Raw genomic sequence first — 20,633 nt, 5'->3', positions numbered from 1 at the left:
ACATTAAGGCTCGTCTCAATTTTGCCAGAAAACATCTTGATGATCCTCAAGACCTTTGGGAAAATACTCTGTGGTCTGACGAGACAAAAGATGAACTTTTTGGAAGGTGTGTGTCCCATTACATCTGGCGTAAACGTAATGCCGCATTTCAGAAAAACAGCATACCAACAGTAAAACATGGTGGTGGTAGTGTGATGGTCTAGGGCTGTTTTGCTGCTTCAGGACCTGGAAGACTTGCTGTGATAAATGGAACCATGAATTCTGCTGTCTACCAAAAAATCCTGAAGGAGAATGTCCAGCCATCTCTTTGTGACCTCAAGCTGAAACCAACTTGGGTTCTGCAGCAGGACAATGATCCAAAACACACCAGCAAGTCCACCTCTGAATGGATGAAGAAAAACAACATGAAGACGTTGGAGTGGCCTAGTTGTGTGGCATGACCTTAAAAAGGGGCTTCATGCTGGAAAACCCTCCAATGTGGCTGAATTATAAAAATTCTGCAAAGATAAGTGGGCCAAAATTCCTCCACAGTGTTGTAAGAGCCTCACTGCAAGTTATCACAAATGTTTGATTGCAGTTGTTGCTGCTAAGGATGGCCCAACCAGTTATTAGGTTTAGGAGGCAATCACTTTTTCACACAGGGCCATGTGGTTTGGATTTTTTTCCTCCCTTAATAATAAAATGTTTCATTTAAAAACTGCATTTTGTGTTCAGTTATGTTGTCATTGACTAATATTTCCAGTTGTTGGTAATCTGAAACATTTAAGAGTGACAAACATGCAAAAAAAAAAAAGAAATCAGGAAGTGGGCAAACACTTTCTCACACCACCGTAGTCCTCCTCTCAGAAGAAGTCAGCTAGGATAGGTTCCCGCTCACGCGTGCCCCTGAGCAGCATACTCGGTAGAAAATGAATACAATGAATGAAGTTACGTTAGTAATCCTACCAGCTCTGTCACCAACATGCTGTGCAACATAAACAAGGACGCCCCCTGGTGATAAAGGCTGGAACTGCAGCTGCAACACAGTCCGGTGCCTTATATTCACTGGGGGGAAGGACATCCAGGAGGAGTGTTTTCCATTGAAGAATGGATCGCTGATGCTCACAGCTGAAACGGGGACAATAGCGCTCAGTTAAATAATTGAAGAGCGAAAGTGCTTCCTTGTTGACAAAATGCACGGAGAGAAAAAAACACATGTTAATGATGAAGATTTGCTTTGATGGTGTGACCTTTCTCACAGTAGAGTCCTGCCATCCCCAGGGGGCACTGACAGGTATATCCATTCGGAAGAGGGATGCAGGTGGAGCCGTGGGCGCACAGAGGCGGGGGAGTGTGCGCGGCATCACACACCGACACCGTCTCCGAACAGAGAGCTCCCTTCCATCCAAAAGGGCACTGGCAACTTGCAAGAGGAAACACAAGCTTGTAGCTCCGAGCTCCCCTTTCATCATATTTGGACACATGTTTGGACTTACTACACCGATGAACCAGAGTCCACGCATGTTCCTCCATTCCTGCACTGGACATGAGCGCAAGGGTTGACCCCGCATTGACCCACGTTTCTCCCAAAGGCTGGATGGCCCACAGCTTGGAATGTTCCATTTCTTCTTGTTCGAAAGTGCACATCAAAAATGCACCCTTGAAAAAAAACAGACAAGGAAAGTGTATTTTAGAAGTCTGGAGAGCTTACCGCCACAATGAAAGGGACATACAGGACCGTGGAAAAAGTATTAGGTCTGTTTTAGCAAAGCTCAGACCAAAAAAAACAAAACAATCACAATAGGATATCGTAATATATTGCAACCCCCCCATAAATTCTATTTATTGAACCAATAAACCTAATAAGATGCTCATTAATAAGTCAAAATAACACCCTTTATTAGTAACATACTGGAAGTTGTAAAAGTGCTACTAATAAAATAAAAGTGGAAAGTGTGATGTAATGTTTTCAGTAAAACAAGAGTCAAATGCTTCCAAAACTAATAAAACATGGAGTTCAACAAATATAAAAATCAGCTGCAAAGGAAATTTGTGATGATAACCACAGAACCAGAAACGGCTCTTCATTACAATACAATATATAACACAATTAATGAACTATCCATAACATGCTTACAATGATTGTACTATGACGATGCTAATGTAAATACACTTATTATACACGAAGTGCAGCAATACCTATAAAACACCACTAGGTGACTACAAACACCCTCCTGTTCCCTCGCTATTCCGTGTCTGTCAGGCGTCTTCAGTGGCTAACTACTAACTGTTTGTGTTTGGTTCATATTGATTTGGTCCGTCTGGGGCCTAACCGGTTCTCAATTAATCAAAACAACAAGCTTCAGATTAGCTGACGAAGAAAATAATCGTTAGTTGCAACATCATCTACATCTTGACACTCCACAAATACTCATGAGAAATAAAAGCTTATTGCATTTGAAAGGGTCTACTTGCATAGTTATGATACATTTCATTGCATTAGTGTTTCATTTGGTCTAAAGAATAATATTGTTAATGTGTGATGACCATCATATCCTGGTTTAATGAAAAAGATGGTGGATTCCCATTCAACGCTGCTTGCAGCTTTAAGCAAGATCAGGGGACGGCAACCTTGAGTATCAAAAGAGTCGTTTTGCCTCCTCTTCCGATAAAGAAAAATGGTCTGGAGCCACAAAACATGACGCAGCTTATAAACTTTAAAATGTTTTTCAAATTGTAAAAACGGAATTCAACTAAAAGACGTGCAGAGACTACTTTGAAATAATTTAAACACTGGACTATGTAAGCTTTTTTGAGTCGTCCTCGTTCAACACAAAAAAGCCCATCAGAGTTCACATGTCTGCACGTCTGCATGTCAGTGCGTCTGCTCAATATCATTTATCACTTGGCTCATCACAGGCAGTTCAATATGCTTGCTGGAGTGAATGTCATCAACTTGCCTCCTGGTGATGTTCGTTGCCATTCTACTGGTCCTCTTCTTGACTCTCTTTGCAGCGAGGAGCATTTCTTGCATTTACGGAATAATTAATAATAATAATTTGGAGTTTATTTTTTTTAATTCGGAGAATAGATGCTGTGATATTTTTGTCAACGATTCGTTCATTTATTCTCCATCTGTGAATGGATTCCTCCTCTTACGCGCTCCAGTGCAGTTACAACGCGAGCAGCGGCAGCTGAGTGTGGAGCCTTCATCCACTTCTTGAAAGTATGTTTGCTGTGCTCAACCTTCCGTAGTAGTTATACGCGTCTGCAGTTGGGTATTCGTCAGAAAAAGCTGAGTGCTTGTTTTGAAAATGTTACACTTTCTGTTGTTTGCTAATTTCTCGCCACATATCAAGCACACGGGTGGGTAAGGCAGCGTACCGGTAATTGGCAGTGAAGGCGAAGGAGTAACTCTATTTTCTTCTAATATTTTTCTTTTTAGGGACGTATTCATGGTTATGGATAGCTTACCGTGGGGGTTGCACACTGTCAATATGTCTTTTTTGTGTCTCACTGACTGAACAAACTGACCCCCTTCCGTTGCTCATCCAATCGGCAGTCAGAACGCAGTGTAGAGGCACTCATGGACTAGCGGTGAGTCTGATTTCTAAAACTCTCTTCAAAAACGCACATTTACTCTGCTTTGGTGATGACAGAGCTCGGCGTGGGAGCCGCAACAAGGAGGCTGAAGAGCCGCGGGTTGCCGACCCCTGCCCTGGATGCCTGTGGGCTTCGCTACACTTCGTCTGCAGGCGCCTAGTTTTAGTTGTATTTGTTTTTTTAAACAGCGGCTAACTGTTTTTTTTTATACTCGTATGACTGTTAACAATGCTCAAATGTGACTTACACATTGCTTTTACGGTCAATAAAGGTTCTTTGTTGGCGGCAGCTTTACTGTGCAACAAATTAGGTTACTTTGCATTATTTCCTGGGGGGAAATTGTTTCAAAATGAGAACATCTTGGAAGTCGACCAGTGTTGTGTTAGATGGTGATGCTGTCACAAATTGTCAAAATAACGTTAGTGTAAAAGCTTTCCTCTCAGCATTCACACAATAATCAACAAGTCCGCCACCAGCTGTCATCAAGCATCTCCCGTCTTGTTTGCCTTTTGCTTCCATAATTCAATTCCATCCAGGCAATATTTACTTTGGCTTGTACCTGCAGAGCAAGAAGGGCCCCAGTATAAGCCTTCCAGTCATGTGCTACCCCCCTTCCCTACTGCATTAGTCATTGGCACAAACAGGATGCAGGAGAAATGTCACGCTCATTCATGAATATTCATGCACCGGCAGACTCAAGTGACGGTTGCAGCGCTGTAAACACATCGAGTATATTTTTGATTCAGCTGGACGTGCTGACAATCTATCCGCTTCACGTAGCGCTGAATGAATGACCTTAATAGAAATGTTTGCATGGAACGGTGTAGAGACTCGACAAACACTCTTCCCAGTTGCTTGTTATTTGATCAGCGGCTCAAATTGACTGACTGATTCATTTCAGGAGTCACCACGTCTCATCCGCCACCTTTCCACAGGGGGAGTGTGGATCTGTTGATAACTGGGAGTGAAGTGCATTATCAGTGTGTTCACTGCCAGCCATCACGATTAGGGCTCCAGGAAGGTCACACAGATCTGATTAGACGCCCATGAGTTCTCATTACATCCTCTGCACTGGGGCCATGCCTGCACCGGTGTCGAGTTTACCAATACCGGGGACGACGGCGGTGTCAGGCGGTTTATGGAAACGGGTTTTTCACCACAGATGATTTTATTTTTTATTGAAGCTTTTATTGCACAGGCTTGCTTAAAGTGGACGTCGGGCTCGGAAATAAGAAACGCTCCAGTTCACTTCAAATTAGGGTTGTCTGATATTGGCCTAAAAATAGATAGATAGATACTTTATTCATCTCCAAGAGAAATTCGAATTTGAAGATATCGGTTCATAACGGTTTCGTTTTTTCCGCAGATAACAATATGATGGTGTTGTGTGCCACACAGCAACATGCTTGCGAGCTCAATATGTTCGTAGTCTAGAATTATTTCCAAGGTTTGCCTAAATATGCGTTATTGTGTAGTGTAAAACCCTAGAGGGGGGAGCTAGGCGCCATCCTTTAATACGATATCACAGCCCCAGGAAGAAGCACTCGGAGTTACAGTACAGTACAGTACTTGGCTCATTCAGCACGTATCTGCCGATCGCTTGCGTCAGATGCGTGCTGAATGCGTAATTTCACTGATTGTTTTAGCACAGTTTCATAGTAGTTTCACATTTTGCATTTGACTTTCTTCTTATGCGGATGTTTGTGCCACACACAAACTATGCAGCTTTCCAAACTGTATCGTTGCCAGCCTTATTTAATTGGATTCTTATTTGTGAAAATGACTTCTTTAAAAGTAAAAGAAACATCTTCTCGAAGTAGGATTTAGTAAAGCACATGAGGACTGAAACACGGTTTATTTTGGCATTTCATCTGTTTTCATGTATTTTACTTTTATATTGATTTAAAAAAATATATTATTTATATTTACATTATTTCATTTTATTTCTATTCATTTTTGGGGCTCTCCCCTTCCCTGTGTAAGTAGGTTATAGCAGCAAGGCAACGCATGCAAGAGGACTGGCTATGTACGTGTAAAACAGGTATTTCTAGTAACACACTGTATAATGTGTTACGTTTTGGAAGTACATTTGCCCAACGCCGATCACATCATAAATTATTTCCATACTACACTCGTTTAGGGGGCTTCACAGCTGTAGAATGCTTTATAGGTGCCGATCCAATCAACTTACAAACTGTGTTCTGGCCTCCCTTTTCATTAAGCTTTACAAAGACACAGAGATCCTGGGAGGGATGCCAAAGCTCCAGTGCTCAAAGTGGCCGTCTTACCCTGAAAGCCTTGATGGAACCTGGAGCCAAGTGGCAGCAGTTCAGCAGTGTACTCATTATATCCACCTACAAAGACTTGCTTGAAAACATCGAGGCCTTGCAGGGGTCCTGGAGACGAGCCTGTTCTGTTCCTTTGTCCATCAACCTAAGAAAGACAATATCAATACTCAACCAAGTAGATCATTAAAAAACCTTACCAGTGAAATACATCACCTCCCATTCTTTAGCCATTAAGTTTTGCTACGAGGAGCTTGTGTCTTTGCCGCACAACAAAAAGACAAACTCATCCATTCCGCAGGGACCTGTTCCGACCGATATTTTGGAACATTTTGTTCATCTTGAGCTTTTGGAACCCAACAATAAATACAAGCCTGGCTGTAACTTACATGAGTGACATTGGAGAGGACACATGGAAAAAAACTAAAAAGGAAAAGATGCTTTTTGAAAAGGTAATGTGATTAGTTTGATAAGTATACAAAACATCCTCAACTGAGTGATAGCATTTTACATTTTACCGAAACCTATGTCCTATTTTAAGGCACGGCGACCATTTTATTAATTTTGAAATAGAAATACTATATCCACCTGAATGTAACACGACCCAGAGTATAAGACAACACCCCTTTTTGGGAAAATATGATCAAAGTCAAAAAAGTCCCATTTTCAATATCAGTAAAATGAAATCCTTTAAATTAGCATCATAAGAGAGATCTTTTGAATGGGGCCGTGTGTCGTGTGTGTGTGTGTGAGTGACAGGAAGAAAAGTTCTTACTCGCTTGGGGAGCTTGCACATTTGTATGTATACATTTCTCAACCCCAAATATAAGACGACACGTCTTTTTTGGACTTATAAATAACCGTCTTATATTTGTGTCAGTACGATATCACAACACCAATCACCTTCAGCCATCCCGTTTTGTTGGACCTTCCGAATGTGACAGTGTGGACGTCCATGTGCAGGTTCAGTCGATCCGACACGATGGTTGCTATACCTGATCCAAGGTTGAATCTATGCAGAACTCTCCCTTTTCGTACCCCCAAAACGAGGAAGTCATCACCATCTGTGCCTGGCAATGAGAATTCAATTGTCAATATAGTACAGAACTCCATTGCCGTCGTCCCTCGCTTCGTTGCAGTTCAACCATCACTCCTTCACTCCATCGCTGTTTTTCAAAAATTCATTAATTAATTACAAAATGACCACCGCCTCATTGTAGACTATGGACTATTAGTACAAAAATACTGAAAAGACAAATATTGAAAGACATGATGTATGTAGTGTTCTGGCCACTAGGTGAAAGTAATGTTAGACAATTGATTAAACATGACATTAGATTAGATTACCTTCACACTGCGTGGAGTCAGCCGTGGCATGTACGACATGATAGGGTGAAAACAAGTTGTCCTCCCATTCTGTGTGGAAGTGGTAAGTGTTTGGCTTCTTAATTTGTCCTCCTTCCCCACTCCGTTTGAAACCATTTCTTGAGTTTAGAATAAATAAATTGGAGGCTAACTAGTTAGCTTGGTGGCATGCTATGTTTGAAGTGGTGTCCGTCTGTTGTGCGCCTGCAATGATGCCGTAGCCTGCACATTACAGTTGAGCAGTGTGTTCTAAACAAAGAATAACAGGAGTGTAAAGGTGACTATAGGGGTGTTATTTCATGTCTACATGGCTCCAATAATGGTAAAAAAAATCATAAACAGGTTTTCTATACAGTAACTCTGAAAATATTCCTTTAATTAATATTGAATCCTACTTCATGGAACCAATTAACCGTAATAAACGAGAGACGGCTATAAAAAAATTGTATATGACGCATGAATTCTCACTGAACGAGCACCCCCACAAACACTCAATTAGACACATGCGGTTGCTTTTTACATAACATGTGTGTTCACCACTCCAACCGGGACGGTTTAGCGCGCCCTGAGCCCTTGCATGAATGAAATCGCGGTGCGTGATGAAAGCTGACACTTCATTAAGTCAATTATGATTTCACTTGTATATATTTCATCTTTTCTCCCGTTTGCCTTTGAATTTGTATTATTTCCCCTCTCCCTCCTGACAGCTGTTTCATTATTCATTCATATGGCTCTTGTTTAGTTTTCTTCCCGCGCACTCTCTTGATTAATTTACGTCTCCTGAGAAAACTACAAGAGCTTGAATTTATTTTTGTGTTATTTGATAAAGTATTATCCGACTTCTAGCGGGGATGACCCTGCTAATTTAGCACTGCGGGTGGTGACAGCGTCACACTGATCAATTCAACTCAACGTTATTGTGTGAATGCGTAGATTATAAAATTCTGCGCCATTTTTTTCTATTTAATTAATATTCTTAATATTCTTATTCCGCCGTTTTTTTGTCCCCTACCCCGCCGTCATTTTTCAACCGATTCGAACCATTCGAGCATCAAATTGTTGAGCTCATTCGGGATTAGTTAGCTATCTATCCAGATTATTCACAAAGATCCCAGATTTTCCACAATTCCACCTTTTCCGAGATTTTTTTTCCCCATTGAAGATGAATGGGGAATTTTTCAAAGTTCAGAATTTCTCACATTTCTCAACCAACTCGTACCACCTCCAAGACTGAATGCTCAAATCATTGGGGAATTGTTTTTTTGCAAACATTTTTGGTCTATGCCGTATGGTGTGGGCTTTTTCTTTGAAGATTCCCTCAGGTGCCCCTCCTAAGATGCACGTAGTGATGTGTCAATCGCGAGTAAATTGGCTCTTAGAGCCGGATCTTTGAAATAAACTACAAGAGCCGTGTCGCGTCGTTGGGAGACGATTCGGAGCCATTTAGTTTTGCCTCGTGTGTTTTACTGTTAAAGGCGAAACCCCCACCATTTGGTGGTTAGGGTTAGCGTTAGGGTCATCGTTAGACTTTTAGCATTGCTAGCATGCTAACAGTAGCGTACTAGCATTTTTAGCCATTTTCATAAGGTGACAATTATAGAAACACTTAAGCCTATTATGCTTAGTGCTAGCATGTTAACATTAGCATTGCTAACATGATAACATTAGCATAGTAGCATTTTAGCTGTTTACATGAGTAAAAACCTATATAACACTTAGTGCTACCATGTCAGGAGTTAGCATGTTAACGCTAGCATGCTAATATTAACATCGTCATTTTTACTGTTAATTATTTCCTGAATTAAACAGTGTTTCTCACCTTCTTTATCAAATACCACACTTGCGACTTTTTTTGGCTCAACTGTGGGATATTTTGAGAGACTTGAGCTGAGAGACGCTATTGAACTCATAGCATGAAATAACTCATAGCAAAACAGGAAGGTGGTGTCCGTGTTGATCTCGCTGCCACATTGTGTCTTTGTCAACACTCGCACTTAAACGTTAATTTATCCCTTTGATTCAACATTTATATGTACTTTGATTTGTTTTCCGCATGTCCAACTAACATTGTAAAACTGTAAAGATGTGTTTTGTGTAACAGATTTGCCTTTCTGGAACAGATTGAATTGGATTTACTTGATTTCTAATGAGAAAAATGGATTGGTTAGAGTCTGGCGGAGAGTCTGGCATGGAGTAAGACCTGCTGGATTGATGCTAACGTTCCACTGTCAAGTAAAATCAATTCAGTAATTTCTGACTTCCAGTTCCTGGAGGTTAAATGTCCGTGGGCAAGCCCAGTGGACGCTCCAACAGAGATTTGTGAAATGTTCATGTTACAATCACGAATGATTGGCGTTATCCAAAACCAATCAAATGATGCTAAGAAGTTAATGTATTTGTCTTAAAGGTAGGGGTGCAGCCATGAATTCTGGGTCATGAAAAAAAAAATACAATTGGGACCCTCACCCCTGGACAGCTGTTCGTCACATCTCTATTTTTTGGGGGCCCTGTCAGTACGGTGACACAGAAAACAGCTCTTGATCACTTTTTTCTCGCAATCTTTCATGTATTTTTCCTTTCAGCGTTACCACAATCCTTCTTCTTATTGTTGTAGGTGGTGCTTGATTAGATTTTCATGAAAAAAGACGCAAATGGCCCCCAGGTCATACTTTGGACATCCCTGACATTAAGTTTACGGTGCCCAGCAAATTTTACCATGTAAAAAAACAACAATCACATCGATAGAATTCTATAGCTGTGATGTAATCCCTGACAGTGTGCAGGTCGCTCACCTTGTCCTTTCTGCCCAGAGAACAGGATCAGGTTGTCTTTCACAGCAGATGACCGATTGACCAGTGTGAACTTCAGCTGAAACTCGTAGAAGAAACTGAGACTCGGAATATTGGAATAGGCCACAAAAGACGTGTAGCCAAACTGGTCAGTTCCGCTGAATCTGGCTCGGGTGATGTTGACAGCTGCAGAGAGACAGAGAGAGCAAGATGAATGCATTACCAGAGACGAGGTGCTCACCAAAAGATGGCACTATTGCCACACTGTACTTGAGTGGAGAAACGTTCAGGATGCTATTAGATGATGACCTGTTTTCAAACACTATCACCTCTTCAGTCCCATTCTATTTCCATTAGTAGCTATTTAGGAAGATTTTTGGCAAGCGCTCTTATGCTGCTTCATCCTCAGTGCACACAATGGCAGCGCAGCATTATTCAATTCAAGTTTATTAACAAAGCTTGCATTTTCTTGTGTTGAACCTCAGCACTTGATTTTGCACTTTTTTTTCTTTTTGACATACAACCTTAAAGATCCAAACAGTACAATTCTAGACTTTCATATTCCTCTCAAAAAGAGGTTCAAGGCTTTCCTTCTGCAACTCATTGCAGCTAAATTATTTATAAAGCTGGAAGTGCTTCTGTCATCATCATCCCCGATATTTCGTTTCCCCAATGTATTGTTTCGCCGAATTGCCTCTGTATAAAAGCAGCAAATGGTTTATTTCTGCCATGTGTTGATCCTGTTTTGCTACAGTGACAAGTAAGATGCTGCCATTTTTGTCAGACTGCACACTGTCCATTTCCATTGCCATTAAATACCCCACAGCTTGTGTGTGGTGATTTGTTTCGTTCTTTTACCCCCTGACTACAATTTTTGTACATAACAACATTGAGGATGACAACAATTGCCATATAAACTAGAGAAGGTCATTTGTGAGTTGAAAGTGTGTGTGATTTCTAAAGCTGAAGTGAAATGCCGTTGAGATGTAGAATGAACGTTGAAATATAGAAATAATGCTGAAGCAGTTGAATGGGATAAAAAATGCGGTACTTGTAAAATGTGTAAAAATTGTCCATTTATTTTCAATGGGAGGAAAATGTCGCGGAAAATGTGGACTCACGGTTGAATAATGCCGTTAACATTTCACTCCTGCAGTGCAATGATTCAATGAATATATCACATTGTGAAGTCCTATTCAATTCACTGTAGATTAGAGAGTGTATCATTAACAAACACCATGCAGATGGCATTACATTGATTTAACTCCTTGCTCCACGTAATGCGCTGCAAACCAATCGAAGCAGAAGAATAAAAACCCACACAAAGGTTATGAAATGCATTCAAAATGCTCATATTCAATGCATTGCATCTGCTATGGAGCAGATTGTAGACATGTCTCATCATACAAAACTACACTCTACTATTAAATGGAGGAAAAACAGCATTACAGCCTATTTCTACGGTTTTTACGTGCCCGGTTAGTAGAATTTGTCAACAAAACAAGGCCAAATTGGACAAGCATCCACAAGAGGTGACCCAGTGAATCTTTGATGGGAGCGATATTGTCTGCAACATCCTTCATGTTCATTCTAAACTCCAAACTTTATCAGGAAGCATGAGCAACTTGTCTGTGAAGGTAGCAGCCTATTAATAATTCTGAGTGAAGTCATCTAAAATATCCATTAATGCTTCATGAACTCCACTGAGGCACTACAGCATCCGTCGCACTTCCTGGTCTTCCCTTGCATTCATTTCCTGGTTTGTTCTGAGAGACTAACTATAGCACTTTATGTACACTTGGGAGGAGAGCTGAAAATATTGCACTTAGGGAGGGAAAATTCTGTTTTCTTTTGCATATAATGGGATAAAAGCACAGAAAAGCAACATGGACTCATCCGACTGACCTCTTAGCTCAGCTACCTCTATCTCCTGCGTTGGCTCTCCTTTAAAAGCAAAGATGCTCATGCTTTCAATTTATTAGGTTGGCTATACTTCAAAATAAACAGATCCTGGTTTGGACATGTAGGGATTTCACCTTTGAGCTAAGACAGGGGTAGGCAACCCGCAGCTCCGGAGCTAAAGGGCTGTTATTTTTCAGAAAAAAAAAGAATTATTTCAGACCCGTAAAGAAATGTTCCTAAATTTATGTTCACTTTTTTAAAACTGCAAAGCTGCAACAAAATGTTTTTTTTTTTTTTTTTTTTTTTTTTTTTAAATCGTATTAAAAGTGGGATACATTTTATTTAAATTTCACACACATTTTTACGGGAAGGACTGAAAAAGGCCTCACAAACTGCACTTATGTTTGTTGTATTCTGTTGTTGTAAATTAGAAAAGACTAAAACTTGTGTTACGTCCACGGCTCCAGACTATTTTTCTTTAGTATAAAATATTTCAAATCTCTTGGGCAGGCTAAAATAAAAGTGGGTTATTGCTTTGATGGAATGTTCTCCCCGTGCGTGCGTGTGGTTTCTCCGGGTTCTCCTCCCACAGTCCAAAAACGTGCATGTTAGGTTCATTGGCGACTCTAAATTGTCCAAAGGTGTCCAACCAGTCCGGGGTGTACCCTGGCCTCTCACCCGAAGTCAGCTGGGATAGGCTCCAGCATACCCGCGACTCTTGTGAGGATAAGCGGCATAGAAAAAGGATGGATGGGACTATTATACTATTTGACCAACCATTTGACCTCAAGTATTTCTAAATTCTTTGGTAATGGTTGAATTTTATTTGAACATGCATACACGTTACAACGGAATACATCACATAATTCAATTCACAGTTCCACATGTCCAAAAGGAGTAGGAAGAAGCAAAGCTTATTTAATCCTACCCCCTCCGCGTCCGTTCCAGTACATTTATTCACTTCCTGTATTCCATATGTGATTTTTTTAATAAATAGAAGAGTGATAAGGTAATGTAACAATATGGTGATGTAATTATTAAGATTTTTTTAACAATAAATAGAAATCATATATAATAATCAGTGTAGTAATACATAAATAATAATGAATAAAGACAAACATAACAAAACAAGTTCAGGACGCTTCTTCCTTGTATTTTGCAAACATCAACATTAGTACATGTTTGTATATTTCTGATTTATACCTTTGGAGTGTTATGTTGTGTGATGAATGTAGTGTTGTTAGTAATGTGTTCTTAGTAACATGACACCGATTGTCTCCTGTCACATAAAAAGCTGCCTGGTCCTGACGGACGGACGGACGGACTCGACTTATATTCCTAAAATGACATTATTTTATCATAATATTACTACGTTATTCTTGTAAAATTACTGCTGATTTTTTCATGTTTGCGTTTGTTGTTTGTTTTCAGTTTTCTTGTTAAATTCTATTTTTAAAATGTGCCTCAGGCCAATAAAAAACAGCTGTGGGCTACAATTGGCCCCCTGTCCAAGATGGCTTAAAATGTGATTGGTAAAACCCCAGAGAGGAAGAACTGATCTTTAATGACCTCAGCTACCGCCAATGATTCATATAGATTGACATTAAAAAAAATCAATAGATGTTCTTGCTTTGACATAGAACAAGAATCCCTGCGAGTTTTAACATTTTAATGCTGAACAAGAACATTTCATGCTATGACCTTGGCATTTTATTTTGTATAGCATTCAAAATGAAGGGGGTCCACCCTTTGAACTGAGATAATGCCTGAAAGTTTAACAACCAACAAGTAAGATAAATATTTGGTATGAGGAAAGTTTTCTCTTGCATGCAGTGAGAGCCTTGGGAGTGATCAGCTGTGATGGTGCTGATCTTAACTGATGCTGGCAGGATTAACATTCAAATGTCAGCCATGCACTTGGCTCAGTACTGGATGGTTGAATCGCTGGTGTTTTTTTGTTTTTTTTTGGCATGTGAGTGCTGGAGCACGGCTGATATGCCAAGCACCCTGCTGCTCTTTTGTGTAGTCAAGCTAAACCTTCACTTCTGCGAACAACAACTGACTATCTTTATTGAATCACAAAACAAAATGTAAATGAATCGTAAAAACTCCCACTCACCACTATTTTTTAGAGCAAAACTGTTAAAAAAAAAAGTTACTTTAAGTAAACAAGATGAATGAACTTAAAAGTCTTTTGAAATATTCAGCAAATCAGCCGTGAGTTTTGCTTTGATTATCCAACTTTATTGCTGCAGGAAAAGCACATTTCTACATCCTCAGCACAATTTTGTTCCATTAATCCCTTTACTTAACAACAGGCACTCACTCTACCAACTGCTCAAGGCTCCCATTCACCAACTGTTTGCAGACGAGTTCCTTAATAAAGCTGCTAAATCTACACTGCACTTTAATTGAAAGTGGGTAAACTTTGGCCGCTTGTTCATATGATAATGACATTGTGTACGCTGACGACTGAAACATTTGAAAATAAAAGTGGACGGTTGTATAATCATTGCCACATCACAGCTGTCTGTGAAAACAGAGGACAAGAACGAGTGCCGTGAATACGTCCATTTAACATCTCTATTCAATTAAAGGTCCATCTAGTCACCGGGTGTGTGGTCTACAAAAGCATATAACCACAGGGGTAGCTGTTTTTTTAAAACCACTATCGGTAACATATGCTAGTGGTGGGGTTTTTATATTTTTTGATTGAAAAACAAGCAATTTGGAGCAAGTTGCATACGGTTTCTTTAATGTTGGCTCACTGCTATTACAACAGTGGTTCTGTTGCTGCTGTGGAGAAAAGCAAACGAGAATTTTCCAAACGGACATTGGCAACTACTAGCATGGCATGCAAATTACAGTCGTTTTCGCAGGTCTGTGTTCACATCAAAAACTCACCCTTATTCAACAACGCACTCTTACTACTTACTGTCATCACACAGTAGGCCTTGTCTTCCGTAAGGACAGAGACACACTGCCTCCAGCGGCGACTTTGGGATGCATGTGGCTCCGTGACTGCAAGGGTTGCGCTCGCAGGCCGTAAAGTGGCACAGGCGGCCGGTGTAGAGTGGAGGGCACTCGCAGAACCAGTCATCAACCTCACTAGAGGGCAGACACACAAAGGATGTATCATTAAGACAAGAGATGAAACACGGCCCATCACGTCAACATACTCCAGCTTTGCATAATTAATGAATATCAGAAATGTTTTGTTAGAACTGTCAATAGAGTATATCTCTATATCAGTGATTCTTTACCATGGGGCAAGTGCTCCCTAGAGGGCCCCCAAAAAATATCTGTTTTGCATCTGTGGGCTCCGAGGGCCGTGAGGCACTCAGTTGTAATACACCTTACCACCACTTGTGGCAGTAATGCTTCAGCCAGTTGACTGACTACATCCAAAGAGAGTTGTAACGGGTAATAATATTGAGTTGTGACTGTTATTGTTCATTTGTTGCAAATATGAACAACAACTTCTGGCTCTGACATGCAAAAATAAAAAATAAAAACTGCTGCTGAAAGTTTTACATGAATTTGCAGATTATAAGGCTGTATTTTTATTTGCAATTGACTTCAATTTTATTGACAATTTATTTTAAAAAACATTATAAATTCATGTATTATTGCTTTGAATGTATTTATTTTATCACCCCATAACTGTATTTGTCACATTTTTTTTCATCTGATTTTTATGAGTTCTTCCTTTTTGTTTCAGTAAATTTGAATAGTATTCATTTTTGTCGTAATCAGCCATGTTCTTTCAGAAGCGATATCAGTTCCAGGAATTGATAGCCAGTTCGGCATGTTGTTGTACATATGCGCTGGTTTGTTTGAATGATAAATATTTTGTGATGAGCATGTTCATATGTCATTAAACAAGGCCTAAGCTGTACTTACATCCCGACATACGTGCTACCGCATGCACGGGCGCCGCAATTTTGGGGAATTTTATTGGCCGTGGCCAGCATGTAGAGGAAGTAGGGTATCAGAGGGGATAGTGTGTGTCTCGTGCTTATGGAGGTGATTCATGACACCCACGTGCTTGCCTCTTGTCCTCCATGAGAAAATTGGTGGCTTTTAGATCGTGAGTGTGGCGTGCGACTTGTGCGTGCTAGGTGCTTCATGTAAGGCTGTCGTACGTCTCACTCACCGGGACGCACGTGTGTGGGCATTGTACGAGCCTCGTGCAGCCAACTCACTTCGACTGCAAGATGTGCGTACCAGCTTCCTACAGCTATCGTGACCGTTTTCCAGCGGGTATAAAAGCCCAGCATCTTGGTCCTCCTCTGCATCATCATGGCTACGCCCTGAAGGTGCTACATCATCTCTTGTTGGTCGAGGAGGAAGAAGACCGTGAAGCTCTTGTGTTAGCGCTCATCAGGAAGCGTCTCGAGTGACAGAGAAGGCGTCGGCAGAAGGCTCCCTTTTTGTTCCCTTGTTTGACTTCCTGGGTGCTATCCAGTAGCAGTAGATCTTGTAGCAATCGTGAAATGAGAGGTAGAACTTTGTTCGTCGTGGCTAGTCTTTTTTTTTTTTTTAACAAAATTATATATATATATATATTTTTTTTATTGCAAATTGCAAACAGTAGTACAGAACAGTACATAGATCACATGTACATTTTAAAATGCATGAAATGCAAAAAATCTAAACTCAGTGTATTCCTTATGTATTTATTATCACATTTATCATCCAAAATGTTCCTTCCACCAATAATTAAGCTTGGAGAAACTCCCTCCATCAGTTCACCCTGGAGAGATGACTTAAACAGTTGCAGAAGCTGGGCTGGGATTCCCATAATTGCTCTTTAATAATCAATAGGATCGATGTCAATATGATTTTTTTGAGCAAATATGTTGTGGTCATATGATGTTTCATTTTTATCGAAAAAGTCGAAAAAGTGTTTTCCATGCATGGTTTGTGGAACATGGACTTTTTTCTATGTATGATGTATTGATTATTCCAGACAATCTATTTGTGAGGAACCCTAACCCTAACCCTATGTTTGTAAGCCAACTTCCATGAATCCAATGCCTTTGAAAGCCAATGGCATTAAATCCTCATTCAGAGTAGTTTCTAATCATTGTATTCCTTTTCATATACTCTGTTTATTTTTACATATGAATTTAAACAGCGTAGAATTTATTGCAGAGGATGTATTCGTCGTGGTTAGTTATAAACCGTGTTGTGGACAACTTGGGTTCAGATAGCCCTCAACCTTGTCTCATAGGCAAGCTTGCATGTATTAATTGTGTTCCTGCACGCACGCATACAACACACCCACACACAGTATTATACAGGTAGCAGTTAAAGGGGAAGTAGCATTTTTGCGGAGTTTGTTGAATGTAAATAAAATGACGTGTACACTGGTGGAAATATATGTTTCTACGCAAAGACACAATGAGGAAGTGCGTTGGCCACACGGGCTTTTATACGGCAAGTTCTCACTGCTTGAGTGTGTCGTGGGGCACGTGCTTTCCCCGTACGTGTTCCGCACAGTCACCGTGTGCGTGCGAAGTGACTTTACACCCCTAGCCCCCCCTTTTAAACTTGCGACACACACAAGGGTCACGCACTCCTCCCCTGCCTTGCGACCTGGCTGCGTGCAAGGGTTTCCTAGGGTTTCCTGCGTGCACGCAGAAAATACTTTGCATCTCAATTTTCTTCCTACGGGCTTTGAAAAACCGTGTGGGCCACGTGCGTGTCTCTTGCGATTTTCCTCCATTTTTGCACGTAGCCAGCACGTAGGAGCACGTATGTCGGGATTTAAGGACTGCTTTAGGCTCTTTAAACAAAAGTGAGTTAAACTCCTACAGTACATGATCACAAGCACCAGATGATATGAAGGCACTCTCCCAGTCTACAAAAGGCTTATGGCATATGTAACAGTGGTCACAGCAAAGGCAGTTCTATTGACAGAAAAGTAATTCATAAATGACTATACACATTCTGATTCCAATATGCACCAAACTGTAATAGGTTCCTGCTATTCACATGTATCACCTATCCACAATCAAAACATCAGAGCTGTATCAGTGCTGCTAACTAACAAACACAAAACCAACTAACACTAACCTGTCGTACAACTGAGTACAAATGAGTCTTCACTCCTCAGTTATTAGTCTTCCTCGCTTGGCAATAAGACAAAATAGAAGTAACACAAAGGCTGAAAAGATGTGCACTACTTTAAAAGGTAAAGTATCAGATCGAGAAAGCAGCGGTAGTTTTCAGGCCTATAAATTAATCATGTGTTTTGGTGCAGCAGCTCTGCAGGGTGTGTTTTCTTGCTCCTCGAGAAACTGGCTTCCAGAAATGAAATATTTACATTCTGTCGTCGCCGTAGAGCATTGTTAGATACCACTGTGTCTTACTACAATGGGAGGATTATCAACGGCCTGCTAATGTCGTTTGCTGGGAGGCGCGGTTACACAGTCACATACTGTCATTACGAGTTGTGTTATTTTTGTTGCTGTGTTAGAGATGAAATTTGCCACCAGGCTAAATTGTTCCTTGGACTTAACAGGTACAGTCATTTGAATATCTGACATCCTCCAAGAATCACTCAATTAACTGGAAATTACAATTCAAATGTGTTGCAAATGGGAATGCTGACAAATTGTGCAACAGAGCACTGACACTACATAATCCATCAGGACATATCATAGCACCCCCCAGATAGCAGGCAAACAAGGTCATTTGATTGGATGATTAGTAAGTGCTGTGTTCTTCGGGTGATGCGGTGACATCATTTGCACATTTTCCACATCCCCTACAGGTTACGTTATATTGCAAGTTGCACTTCTGGCTTTTAACACAAAACAATAAGTTCTGGTGTGCAACAAAGTTTATGGTTAGGTTAATTAGTACTATTAATCAGGTTTAAAGCAATATAATACTAAACGAAAATATAATTTTATTTATTATACAGTACTATAAATTTTAGATTGTGTTGTCATCTAATATTTTGAGAACAAAGGAAATTATTAATTTTTTTGCATATTTATGTTTATTTTATTAAAGAAAATACTTGGAAAAACTGAATAACCTGTATCATTTGCTCTTCCTTACATCTTTTGCAAAAATTACAGAGAGAAACAGCCTAATTGGATTACCACAATAAAGTCCAAATAAATAGGCATAAAACTGAGCGTGTGAGTGTGGGTAAAAAGCAAAGCACAATATGGTGGGAAGAGGAAAGAACAAGTCTGAAAACACTTCAATTTTAATTGGCCTGCTCCCAACTTGATTTGTGGGGTGACAAACAGTTGCTTACATCTGCCTGTGGCAGCCAGTTTAATGATGAAATTGTGGTCATTTTTGCAGACTAATCCAAATACGTTAAAGCGGCAATATGTATAAATGATTCCTTTAAAAAAACCTTCAAAATCATTAAGATGGTTCACTGGTTGGTAAGCCGGAGAATAGCATCTCTGTCATTTCCATAGCAACCGAGATTGGATACTTTATAAAAGTTACTCACAATTTGAATTTCAAACAGCAGCAAATCTTGTGAGATATCAACTCACTGAGCATTTAAAAGCATTACATTTTTTGTGATGATGATAACCATAGAACCAGAAATGGAACTTACCTCGAGATAGCAAAGTGTTTGGCTGCTCAATTGTACACATGCCCATTATAATTAACTGAATACCAGTTACATACACAGTTATTTTTATCATATGTTAATGTACACTCTGTGAGTGGCTGGCAACCAGTCCAAGGTGTACCCTGCCTCTCGCCCGCAGTGAGTTGGGATAGGCTCCAGCATACCCCTGCGGCCCTAGTGAGGACAAGCGGCATAGACAATGAATAAGGAATGAATAATAAATAATTCTAAAATGTGACTTAACGCATTCATGTGCTCAGTAAAGGTTTTATGATGAGCCTGGAATAAATAAATAAAATAAATTTACTTTACATTACATCCATTCAACTTGGAAGTCAACCAGTGTCATGGAATGGTTTGTTTTTGACTACAGTGCTCACAAACAAACACAAAAAAGAAAGAAAACAGCAAAAATATGAATTACTATTGCTTCAATGCTTAGAGCTACAGCACACACAGCATTTACATTTGAATTCGAAACTAATGAGAACCACACAAATGCATAAATAATTGGTCACCTTTCTTGTGATATCACAATCACACCAGGAATAATACGCTCCACAAGCGCGTGCGTTTCTCAAACGGCTTCCCTGTTAAATTATGCACAAAACACTTTCTTTTCAAGCGCTTGTTGGTATGCAAACACACATCTACAGGAAGTCACTGATGAGGCTTTGCTGCCATGCTACTCTACAGGATAAAAGCAGTTAGTACACTTTACCCTTTGTTAAAAATAAAAAGGGTCGGTCGTTATTGTGCATACAGTAATATTCAAAGAGAAGAGTTGCTTTAGTAAGAATCACTTGCCCTCCATTACTGTAAACAGCCATTTGGACACTAAGACAACAGAGAGCCCTGGTGGGAGGTTGGAGGATAAATCATTTGAACATCGGCTAGCTTTTCCCTCAGTGAATTTAAAATACCAGCAAAGGAATGAAGTGGAATTTCCATATACATGACATTCACCTGATGTACTCAGGCTCCTGTTTGAGCAGACGACTGTTCGACATTTCCCTGACCTCTTCCAGACACTCTTGGCTTCCCCAGCAGTGACGAAGGGTGACGTCTGCTAAGCCTCTGCCGGGGTCGTTTGAA

The 20,633-nt window shown here is 40.2% G+C and overlaps 1 protein-coding gene across 13 annotated transcripts in view; it reads right to left on the bottom strand.

The window, feature by feature from the left end:
- eys (eyes shut homolog) overlaps positions 1-20,633 on the bottom strand; it is a 259,527-nt gene that overhangs the window by 4,316 nt on the left and 234,578 nt on the right. For all 13 annotated transcript variants that reach the window (XM_054798574.1, XM_054798573.1, XM_054798572.1 and 10 more), the window contains 7 exons: positions 14,859-15,031; positions 10,025-10,207; positions 6,771-6,937; positions 5,871-6,015; positions 1,476-1,638; positions 1,230-1,402; positions 946-1,107 (listed from right to left, as the gene is read on the bottom strand). In XM_054798574.1, the coding sequence (XP_054654549.1) occupies positions 946-1,107; positions 1,230-1,402; positions 1,476-1,638; positions 5,871-6,015; positions 6,771-6,937; positions 10,025-10,207; positions 14,859-15,031 (1,166 nt within the window). The remainder of the gene's footprint in view (positions 1-945; positions 1,108-1,229; positions 1,403-1,475; positions 1,639-5,870; positions 6,016-6,770; positions 6,938-10,024; positions 10,208-14,858; positions 15,032-20,633) is intronic.

Source organism: Dunckerocampus dactyliophorus, chromosome 14, assembly GCF_027744805.1.
Source record: "Dunckerocampus dactyliophorus isolate RoL2022-P2 chromosome 14, RoL_Ddac_1.1, whole genome shotgun sequence".
Lineage (NCBI taxonomy): Eukaryota > Metazoa > Chordata > Actinopteri > Syngnathiformes > Syngnathidae > Dunckerocampus > Dunckerocampus dactyliophorus.
This window is presented reverse-complemented; position numbering and strand designations above follow the sequence as displayed.